The sequence below is a fragment of the Typopeltis vanoorti genome, chromosome 24, assembly GCF_054136105.1.
Source record: "Typopeltis vanoorti isolate ZY-2024b chromosome 24, IOZ_Tvanoo_1.0, whole genome shotgun sequence".
Lineage (NCBI taxonomy): Eukaryota > Metazoa > Arthropoda > Arachnida > Uropygi > Thelyphonidae > Typopeltis > Typopeltis vanoorti.
In genome coordinates, this window is record NC_143572.1 from 33,375,649 (window position 1) to 33,387,978 (window position 12,330).

At 34.1% G+C, this 12,330-nt stretch overlaps 1 protein-coding gene across 1 annotated transcript in view; it reads right to left on the reverse strand.

Moving 5' to 3' along the window:
• Taf9 (TBP-associated factor 9) overlaps nt 1-12,330 on the reverse strand; it is a 72,180-nt gene that overhangs the window by 2,065 nt on the left and 57,785 nt on the right. The window contains exon 5 of the mRNA XM_090413506.1: nt 2,832-3,008. Coding sequence (XP_090269632.1) covers nt 2,832-3,008 — 177 coding nt within the window. The remainder of the gene's footprint in view (nt 1-2,831; nt 3,009-12,330) is intronic.

Genomic DNA, 12,330 nt, shown 5'->3' on the forward strand with positions numbered 1-12,330 from the left:
AGGTTGTTGAAGAAGCTTAGAAATGGAGGAAAGAGTGCTGTCAAAGGAGTTAGGGATGATAAAGGTGACATGAAAACGGGAGAAAAAAATATACTTGAAGTATGGAGCAATAACTTTGAAAAATTGCTCAATGAAACAAGCAGTGACAGCACAGTGGTAAAAAACACTCAACGGGCATACAGTCAGGAATACATATCCATACTTGAAGTAGAAAAAGCCGTCAAAGCTTAAAATGTGGAAAGGCAGCAGGAGTAGATGATATTTGACCAGAAATGCTGAAGTATGGTGGTATAAAAGCCTTACAGTGACTGCGCACTGCATAGTTCAGAATGCCTGGACAGAGGGACAAATTCCGATGATTGGAGTAGAGATCTCATAGTACCCATATATAAAAAGGGAAATAAAACAATGTGAGAATTACAAAGGTATTTCCCTACTGAGTGTTCCTGACAAGATCTATGCAAGTATACTTGAGAGACGGTTGAGAAGAATTGTGGAAGAACAAGCTAGATTGAGGTTGTCAGGATCAGATCCTCACTTTACAACAAATAGTGGATGCACATTATGAAGGAAAGTGATATCAAAATTGGAGATGTTAATGTCAGCTCTTTGTTTTATGAAGACGATGTTATACTTCTAAATAAATCTGCTACAAGTCTGCAAGATTCTCTGACTAAATTGAATAACTGCTGTAAAGATATGGTATGACGGTCAGGAATAAAAAGACAAAGACAATGAAGATGTCAACTGCATTTTGAACGGAGAACCTATGGAACAAGTAAAATATTTCAACTAATGAGGCACGATTTTTAGTGAAGATAGTAAATTAAATATGGAAATAGACAACAGAATCAACAAAGCTGGTATGGTAGGAAGTCAATTGAATAAATTCATATGGAATAAGAGAGAAATTAGTCAGAACACTAAATTAGCTGTATACCTTAACTTATGGATCTGAGAGCTGGGTCAGAAGTAAGACACTTGACCAAAGACTAGAGACCGCAGATATGCGAGTCCTGAGAAAGATCAGAAGCATGAACAGATGGCATAAATGGCAATATCGTATTAAAAACGAAGAAATTGGGAAAGAACTTGACATTGTCAGCATCCAGGAATGCATTAGCAGAGCTAATCTCAGGTGGTATGGTCACTTAAATAGAATGGGCGAGGAAAGATTAGCAAAACAAGTGTTCTCTGCCAGGTTGGCAGAAAAACGACCCAGAGGAAGACCAAGATATAGGTGGATTGATACTGTACAGAGTGCCTTAGACAATAGAATTATAAGATCTGATAATGTTGGAGTCTTCGCCAATAACATACTGATTTGGAGGAAAATTGTAACGATATAAATTTTTCATCGTTACTAACTTACATTCGATTTTGATGATGATGATGATTTCACTTACCAGCCATGACCTCAAGTGACAATGCAAAACAAGATATACATATATGCATTGTCATGTAATTAGCACATGACAATGCATAAAGGGTGGGATCTTGTACTAAATATTTACTGTTAAAAAAAAAGTTAACACTCTTGATAAGTATTATCATTCTTACAAACAATAGGGTAAAGATATTTAATGTGGATACTATCTTTCTTTCAATATATATGCAAATTATTCTCATAAATTTCCAGGAATCTACTCTCAAGACAGTAAAGTCACTTGAACTCATGCAAACTATGAAAAACATAAGTAGTTTTAGCGTGTTAAACCCTCAAACACTTGAAATTAAAGCAGAAGAGCTACAAATTCATTTGAGTGTCTGGACAAATGTAACAATCTGTTTATAAACTGAAAGTAGGGGCAGTATTTAAGTAGCCGAAGGAGTAACATTTAGATTGCTTTTATAGAAATAATTAGCATGCAAAGTACAAGTGTTTTTAACAAAGATGTTTTCATTATTTTAGATAAATTAAGAGTTTGCAGCTTGTGACTTTTGCTATAGTGAATGCAGGCTACTGCACATACTGAGACCGGACACCTGCACACAAGAACAGACAAAAATTAGAAGGAATATTGTTCTCTGCATCCAGTTATCCACCTTTGATTCTTAAATACCCCTGAAATTTTTTTACTGTGACTTTTTTTTGGGGGGGGGGTCCTCAATTAATCATGGTAAGCAGACATACTATATCAGCAACCTTCTCCAATGTCTCAAAAAAATAAAATAAAATAAAAATTGTCATTGTCTGCTACTTTCCTGCTAGAACCTTCCACGAGACCACAGGCACTCACTGTCCAGTTAGTGACCAAATAAAGGATAGCTGAATAAATCATATTATTTATGAGTATATCACCTGTTTTGGTCTTTTCAGTCTCATTATTCCAATATTTCTGTAATTCCTCTGTCAGGTTAATTTCTTTTCATTTAATTCTTCATATGCTGACAGTGCCTATCTTCAATTCAATATATGACCAATATAGAATACAAATTGGTCAGCTATATTAAAAACTCCCAGCCTATCCATGTTCATTTAGCATCCAAGTCAACTGAATCCTTATAATTCACGTGGAGCCTCTTTTCTAGCTTCACTCTTTAAGCAATTCAACTTATATAATTTTCTCAGGTTACCAGGTGCTAACTAATCAAGTTTAAGTAGTCTCAAACCATGGTACATTCTGATACTTTAACATCATAGAAGCTTCATACCTATACTTCTGTACTTCACTTCATAACAATATTATTAGATGCTAATGAGAATTTCTTGATTTTTCTTTGCATTCCACTATAGTATGTCATCAACTTGCAGTGAATACACTTAAACTCTCTCTCAAATCAGAGAAAAAGTTATTATAAATATTAGAATAAATCAATAAAAACTTTACCTTCAGACAACTTAACCACTGGTGTTGGTACTGTCTTTGAAACTGCAGAAATAGGAGCAGCTCTGGACACAATAGTAACAGTTGGCGAAGTCACTGCCTTAGTAACAACAGATAAAGTTGCTCCTGTCTTGCTACTCAGGCTAACGGCTGGTGAAACTTTGGAAACAGAGGTTAAAGCTGTATACAAAAGGAAAGAAGGGAAAAAATATATTACCATTTCTTGGCTAGTACTTTTTTTTTCATAATTTATTTCAATAACTTCATATATTCATTAAATTTAATAAAACTGCTATTACTAAAAATAGGTACCTGAGGCAAATAAGGCCCACCTTATTTAAAATTTGAATAAATTAGACAATTGTTTAGATTAATTGAAACAACAGTGTTCATATTAAAGTTTGTATTAACACAAATAATAATTCTTGCAGTAATTTATAAAAAACACCTTGTGTGGGCCTTATTAAACCATAGTAGTTTAATAAAGCCCTTGAACAAAATTAAATATTTAAAAAAATATATAACAATTATTTTAAATTATTAATTTTAATCATAATTATTAGCTTAAGAACAGTCATAAGGGCATACAAATATGCCACATTCTTCTTTGGTGAGACCAACACACTCTTCATGGTACCATTTAAGACACCGTGTGCATTGCCTCATATCAGCAACCTTTTCTTCTCTGCATCCATGGCAATACCACCTCTCTTTTGACACTCTATTTCTTTTTTTTTTGGTTCTTCCTGTTTTTTAGTGGCAGCCTTCTCTTTCTTTGAAAAGATCTTTGGTTACTCTCTGGCCGTTATAATTTAATGCTTTTCTTCGTGGTGTTGCCTTTACAACTGCATAATTTGGCATTGTCATTAACTCCTGAAAAAAAGACTTCAACTTTAGATTTGCCAGTGGAATCTCATCATCGGAGTTATCTGAATCACAAGATGGAGGATTAGGACATGTTCTTACAGCTCGAGCAGGATTCAAAAATTGAGCTTTACATTTAGAAATTGTTGGGTTTCTCTTTAAAAATAACTTCAACCAATCTTTTCCTGCAAGGCCACTTCCTTTATTGAAGTTATTCCTAATTTCATTTTGTTCGCAAAATATAAAAGTTTGCCTGCATATAGCTTTTGGAGTTAAAGGGATGCCAATTGAAGCAAACTTTACTATTCTTTCTACCAAGTTCTTCTTTTGTTAGCACAGTATTTCTTCCTAATCTTTTCGTTGTCTTCTTCTCTGTCTTTAAATGGTTCCTCAATGTTCTTCTAGATACTCCATAGCGTTCTGATGCTGCATGTTGTGATAGTTGTCCTCTTTGCACAGCTTTCATAGCTGCTTCTAGTCTTTCATCAGTCCAAAGACCCCATTTCTTCTTAACTTCTGACATTTTCAGAGGCCTTTAGCAATAAAATAACTATTATGAGCTATCACCAATAAGGATCATCAACAAATTTACTGGGCCTTATTAACCTCCCAAACGGCTAGGACGTCTACAGATGTCCAGCTAAATCTGGATATGATTCAGCCCACCTATTTAAAGAACCAGGATAAGAAGTGCAATTTGACTGTCCTGTCCATTAGAAGGTGTGATAAACCCTCACGCTGAAGAGAACGGGTAATCGGATTACCTCATGTTCGTAGCTACCTCTCAGTTGCCTATAACAAGAAATGCAAGTTACCCAGCATAGAACATCCTTGTTCTATGCTAGGTAACTGGATTTTAGTTATCTAGAATAGACTAAAAATAGAGAAATTATTTATATTTTTGTTTTCTCTTTTTATTGTACAATACAATTTTGATTTCTGGACAAAATAAAGGTCTTGCATAATTTCTTCACTTAAATATTGCCATACCTTGGAGAACCAATTTCATTTTTAATTTTTTGTGCTAATTTTTTTCTAATCACTTTCTAGACAAAACATTTTGCTTTGTTCCCAAAGAAATTAATTCATGATAATTATTTGAAATATTCTTTTAAAAAAAGAAAAGAAAACCGGCTGCCGACGTTCCAGATTATAATATTTTTATTTTCGTACAAAGCCATCGAAATCGAATAATACTTAACAGATTTCCTTTAGGGCACGCTGGAGCAACTTTGCTTTATAGAGAATAACATGAAATTCTTTAATCATATCGCTACATTTTTTCTTTATATTATATAGTAATCTACTGTTCTTTGTACTTTCACTTTCTTGGTTTCCCTGTATAATCGATCTTTATAAAATGAAATAAACCGTTATTATTAATTATATTTTTATTATAACTATTATATTTTTCACCAATTTTAATATAAGTGATACTTTTGCGTATATCCTCTAATACAAAATATATATATGTGCATGCATCAAATGTGAAATTTCATATTTTCACAATAGAAATGAACTTTATTTCGACTTTGATAGCATCACCCCCCCCCCTCCCGTTACAACATTACCAGACACCCGAAAGCTGTTATGAAATATAGGTATAGTTTTTATTTCATTCATGATTTTTCCATAATAATTGTTCCACATAACGTTTATTTTTTTCGACACAGAAACTAAGTTTTGATTATTATAAATTTGCAAATTATAAATAAGAAAATATACATATTATTTCCCTTTATTATAAATAAATCAGAAAGTTATGTGACATTGGCTAATAGGGGAAATTAATATTTAAAAACACTGTCATCCTGCAAATGCAATATCAGAATATGCTTCGAATGTTTGCTAATCAATCAGAAAGATGGAAAAACAGAACAAGGAATTTCTGCCTGTAAAATATTCGGTTATTGCATGAGGTACTTCAGCGTGCTGGCCTCTGGGCATGTTCTTTTGATCTGGTTCCCAGTGGGGGGGGGGGGGAGTTAGTAATCTCCATTAGTCTACAACTTGTTACTGGGCAGAAAGGAATATTATAAAGTATACCCAATATACAATTCATTTGTGAGATGGCAAGCAAGAGCAGCAGCAATAGCAGTAATTTTTTTCAAGATAATTATCAAATAATTTAGAATTTTTCAATAATAAAAGTGAAACTGATCACTATAAATAAAGAAATCATTTTTGGCATAAATACTTCATCAGCCTGTAAAAGAAATGTCAGTTTTACTGTGTTAGGATATCTGAACAACAGAAAACGAAACAAGACATTCTTGCTTGAGGCAATTTAGTGCGACTTCTCGGAACCTTTCTGTCTTGTGTTTCTCAAAAGAGTAATTTATGACTTTTAGCTTTTCCTCTAGGTAAGAGGATTATTGTCCAGCATTTCTAAGACGTATTTCAGAAATAGCAATCAGCAGAAAGAGAAGTAGTAATATTTAGATTTTTTTTAAAAAAAAGAAACAGAAATAACACAATTGAAATTTCTTTGTGTGGTATACAGTTTTACATGTTGAAAATAGCATAGTATTTCTAAATCTTAGAATAATTTCAGCAGACCGCTGATTTCAGATTCAAAGAAAGAGTACAGAATTAGAAGCTTCGATATACAACATTATTGCTTTATTTCTTTTGTCAAAACGGTAAACTGAAAGAAGAGATTTTGAATACCGTCTGAAAGCTTTCAAAGCTGTAGAAATTTAAAGTAGTTATGCAACTCAGTTCCAGGACAGGAGAGGGGGTTGCAGTAAAAAATCCTAAAAATTAGCATAAATATTTAATCATTCCACACAGGATATCCTTCCTATTATATTTTCAACATATCTACAGTGGTTAAGCACTGGATATTATAGTAATGTGCATCCTACAAAAAAAAAAAAAACCTCTGTTGCAATTTTCAGCAAAAGAACAAGGCGAAGAGTCTCTGATAAAATACCATTAGGTATAAATTTTTGATACTAAAAAAGACACAATATCGAAAACCGATAATGTGTCCTTTGTTTGCTGCTGTTTATAATCATTTGCTGTTCATCTTCTTCTTCTTTGAGTGCCATCTCCTATCGGAGGTCGGCGACCACCTTGGCAAATTTTGAGTGATTCTCAGCTATTCTGAGCAGTCTCTCAGAGTTCATACCAGTTCACTGTCTGATATCTGCCAGCCAAGATTTTGCTGTTCATAAAAAAAAAAAAAAAAATTGTTCCTTAAATTGAAACGTGACAATCCATATAAAGTTATTTTGCAAAGAAAGAAAGCAAAATGTCATATTTATTTCACTAAATGTTATTTAAAAATATAAATATTTGAAAAAATATTTTAAATGCAAACAAACATTTGAAAATTCACAAAAAATAATCTATATTGCCAGTAAAGTGGAGGAAATTAACTATTACTAAAGTATATTCATTGCAAAGGCTGATCTATGGTCATTTCAGGATTGATTATTTATTTTGGCAGATGTGAAACTTCTATTTTTGGAAAGAGACACAATAAATAAATTCTTCAGCAAAAAAAAAAAAAAAAAAAAAAAAAAAAAACCGATCAAATATCCAAGTACAGTGAAGAAAATTCGAAGTAACAGAGTACATGTAAAGACAAGTGACAAAAAAGTCGCTCGACCACAGTTAATCCGCTAATGGCTCTCAAATTGCCGTTAAGGGATTAACAGCGGTGGAGGGTAAATACTTGATAAAAGATAGAATGCCGATGAAGTTTTGATTCATGAAAAAGTCTGGGGTAGTATTGCTATTTCATCCACCTTGGCTGGTAGGAGGGTTAACCACCGCGAGCTAGATTAGATCACATCTATTTTCACGTAAAATAGAAATTCAAATCAATTAAAACATTTTTTATCATAAAACTGAATGTTGAAAGAACAATATTTTTAATTAAAACTTACAAATTATTGTGGCATAATACTATTAAGCAGGAAGACACAACCACCTCCCACAAAGGTCAAGGTCAAACTGACACAAATACAGTCGCCAGACATATGCCACCACCGATTTGCCATTGCTTATTGCGTCCTCTGTGTGTGCACGTAAGAAACCAAACCAGCACAACTTACCGTAAATGAGATTTTTTTTTTTTTTTTTAAACGGGCTTTATTAGACACTGGGCCTTATGTGCTCAGGTACCTTACAATGCTTAGCTGCTTTTACAAGCAAAAAGATTTAAAAATTAATAACAGGCAAGTTAACATGAAATTTTAAGATATTTTATTATTATTACATGACACCTCCAGGTAGTCCAAAGACTCATTGAGGGAGGGCACCTACTCTACAACTCTCCACCACTTGAATCCACTAACTACTACTACTTTCATCATCTACACCAACGCCATCTGCTGCCGACCACCGCCACTAGTATTTTACAGATGAGCATAAATATCCATGCCCAAGGTGGGATTTGAACCTGCAGCTTTTTGACTGGAGAGCAGATAAGCTAACCACTCGGCCAACCAGGCAGGCATTTAATTCATTAATAAAATAAATAATACATAGACAAATGCAAGAAAGCTAAACACTGTGTAAAACTAGCTAAACAAAAGTCATGGGAGGACTTTGGCAAGAACATAGAAAATAAATATCAAGAAGGTGGCAAAATATTCTGGAGGCTGTTGAAGTTTAGGAATGGTGGAAAGAGTGCTGTAAAAGGAATTACGGATGATAAAGGTGACATGAAAACGGGAGAAAAAAATATCCTTGAAGTATGGAGTAATTACTTTGAAAATGCTAAATAAAACAAGCAGTGATAGCACAGTGGTAAAAAAACACTCAACAGGCATACAGTCAGGAATACATATCCATACTTGAAGTTGAAAAAGCCGTGAAAGGCAACAGGAGTAGATGATATTTGACCAGAAATGCTGAAGTATGGTGGTATAAAAGCCTTACAGTGACTGCGCACTGCATAGTTCAGAATGCCTGGACAGAGGGACGAATTCTGATGATTGGAGTAGAGCTCTCATACTACCCATATATAAAAAGGGAAATAAAACTGAATGTGAGAATTACAGAGGTATTTCCCTAATGAGTGTTTCTGGCAAGATCTATGCAAGTATACTTGAGAAACGGTTGAGAAGAATTGTGGAAGAAAAGCTGGATTGAGGTCAAATAGAGGCTATCAGGATCAGATCCTCACTTTACAACAAATAGTGGAGAAATCATGGGAATATAACAAAGATCAGTATTTAAGTTTTGTCAATCTGGAAAAGGCATATGACAAGGTGCCAAGAGAGAAGCTATTCAATACGCTAAAGTTATATGGTTAAGATGAAAAGCCAAATGGCTATTTTTTTCTGGCGAGGTTGATAAGTTAAGGGGGATAAAAATCCCTTATTGTTTTTCAGCCAGTAAGCGAAACTAAGATCGAAAACTCCGATTTCAACGTTTCATGCCGACGAACTGTCGGCGGATCCAAGCGTAAGTGACCACTTGGTAGTGCCACACCAAGGCAACTCGTTGCAAAGGTGGAGCAAGATCCCTCACTATTCTTGATATTTTCTCATAATGTAAAAACACACAGCTCCTAGGAGATGTAGTACTGTTTTACATTATGAGGAGAGGTCACTACCCAGACCAGTTTCAACCTTTTTTGAGGTCTCATCAGTGAGTAGCTAGACCTAGAATATCAGAGTTTAAGTGAAAAGAACTTACATACTTTTGCTATACGATTGCCAGAAAGGTGTGTCACTATATTATATTATAACATATTATAACTAAGATGAAAAGCCAAACAGCTATTTTTTTCTGGCGAGGTTGATAAGTTAAGGGGGATAAAAATCCCATATTGTTTTTCAGCCAGTAAGCGAAACTAAGATGACAGTTCGTCGGCATGAAACGTTGAGATCAGAGTTTTCGATCTTAGTTTCGCTTACTGGCTGAAAAACAATAAGGGATTTTTATCCCCCTCTAAAGTTATATGGTTCAATGGGGCATTATATCAAGCAATACTTAGTCTTTATTTGAGTTGCAAGTCAGCAGTTAGAATTGAAGGAGGTACAGGAAGATGGTTTAATGTTAAATCTGGTGTGAGACAAGGATGTACATTATCCCCTCTGTTATTCATTATCTATATGGATCACATTATGAAGGAAAGTAGTATTAAACATGATATCAGAATTGGAGATGTTAATGTCAGCACTTTGCTTTATGAAGACGATGTTATACTTCTAAATAAATCCGCTACAAGTGTGCAAGATTCTCTGACTAAATTGATTAACTGTTGTAGAAGGTCAGCAATAAAAAGACAAAGACAATGAAAATAGGCAGAATCGTTGAACATGTCAACTGTGTTGTGAATGGAGAACCTGTGGAACAAGGAAAACATTTCAGTTACTTAGGCACGATTTTTAGTGAAGATGGTAAATTAAATATAGAAATAGACAACAGAATCAACAAAGCTGGTATGGAAGGAAGTTAATAGAATAAATTCATATGGAATAAGAGAGAAATTAGTCGAACACTAAATTAGCTGTATACAAGACAGTGCTCAAACCAGTTTTAACTTATGGATCTGAGAACTGGGTCAGAAGTAAGACACTTGACCAAAGACTAGAGACCGCAGATATGAGAGTCTTGAGAAAGATTAGAGGCGTGAACAGATGGCATTAATGACAATATCATATTAAAAATGAGGATTTTGAGTAGAAAATGGGATCTTGGAAGACCAAGATATAGGTGGATTGATACAGTAAAAAAGTGCCTTAGAAGACAGAATTATAAGATCTGATAATGTTGGAGTCTTGACAGGTAACAGATTGATTTGGAGGAAAATTGTGGATACGAAGTTAGTAATGATTTTCAATATTTTCAGTAAAGTTTTTCATGTAGTATTTTCATATCCTGTTACACTCCTTGAGGGTACATGTCAGGAATTTGGTGATGATGAGAAACTCCAAATATATTTTAAGTAGACAAGGGATTAACAGCAAAGCAGAACAAGTACATGATAAAAGGCAGAAAGCCACTCATGTTTTGATCCTTGAAAAATCCTAAGGTGATTTGTGTATTTCATCCACTTTGGCTGGTAGGAAGATTAAGATCACCAAACATGGTTTAGAACTGCTTCTTATCATAACTTAATGTAGCATAAAAATTAGTTTAGACCAATCAAACTTCTGTGAATTCTATCTGTGCAATATAATTAGGATGCTTGATTCAAATATCAAGCAAACTCTTTTGGGTAATATTTACAACCATGTTTCAGTTTCTAGAACAACTTATAACATCCTTTCATTAGAAAGAAAAATAGAAACTGTTCACTTTACTGTTCTTAAATAAACTGGAATCTGAGCAAAAAGATAGCCAATCACCACAAACTAATAGTAGAGTCATTTGGCGACTGCCTTTCACATATGTCAGCATTGAAACACAGCATTTCTATACAGCTGCCACATTTGGGCAAATAAATTAAAATCATTTTTTAAATTCCACTGTTAAAAGCACTGCTTCTAGGTTTCATCAGGACTTGTCAGTAGTTTGTTACAGCTCATTAAAAATTACATTGAAGATGTCAACTAGATTTCAAAGCCAAAATACTGTCAATATCTTGTAAATTGTGGAAAAAAATAAAAAATCATGTAAAATTATTGATTTCAAATGTCATAAAACTATACAAGCTCATCCAGATTTTACAAACTTCCATTTCCATGCCTATGGTGCGAACACACAACCTGTCTCATGGAGAGTGGATATGCTATCACTCAAAGATAGCTTAACTTTCATAAATATAATGACAGTGTGTGTGCATGCTTAGAGAACAGTACATAAAAATTATGCAGTTGATTTAAAAATAGAAAAACCTGATAAAAACGACACTATGCTCAACTCTGATACTTGTTTAAGTTATATAATATTATTATGTAGCATCCTCCTGGGAATATAAGGAAAGAATACATTTACTGACAATGCACTCAGAAGCATCTTCAGCAGCTCATTCTACAGATGTCATGAAAAGAAACTTATTAAACTAAATTATAACAGATAAGAAGTTATATTTTTGTTTTAATCCCTTACCCAAGCATAAGCAAACAAAAGTTTGCATGTAAAGTATCTTCACATGAGACTAGACCACTTGTATATAGAAGTTGACCTCATATCAATTTGTCTCAGTATCACATAATGTATTAATGCACTTCCTTCTGAATGTGTATTGTTATACGTTATATAGTTATAGTAACCCCCTTACTCAGACCAGTGCCAACCATTACTAAGATCTCATCAGTAGGAGCTTATTGCAGTGAAGATATTGAAAGCCAAATCAATAAAAAGAACTTGGGCCTACGCTTACTTGTCTATCAGAGATTATCCTCAGTTCTCTCTTTCTCCATCTGATATAAACACCAAAATCTTCATAGAACTCAGGCAACCATATCTAAGCACAATAATCCACATGTGGATTACTGTGCTTAGATATGGTGACTTAGATGACTTATTGCAATAAGTCAATGTCCTCTTCAACACTGCAGTTATCTGATGTGATAACCTAACCACCCCTTAGCAATGTGGGCCCCTAAACTAACTCCTGTCTACCATCCTTAGGTCTCCAGGTCTTTGGCAACAGTACACTGATACTCATCATTCTGTCACAGAACCAGTTCTGTTTACAAACCAGCCCAGATTCTGAATCGACAATTAA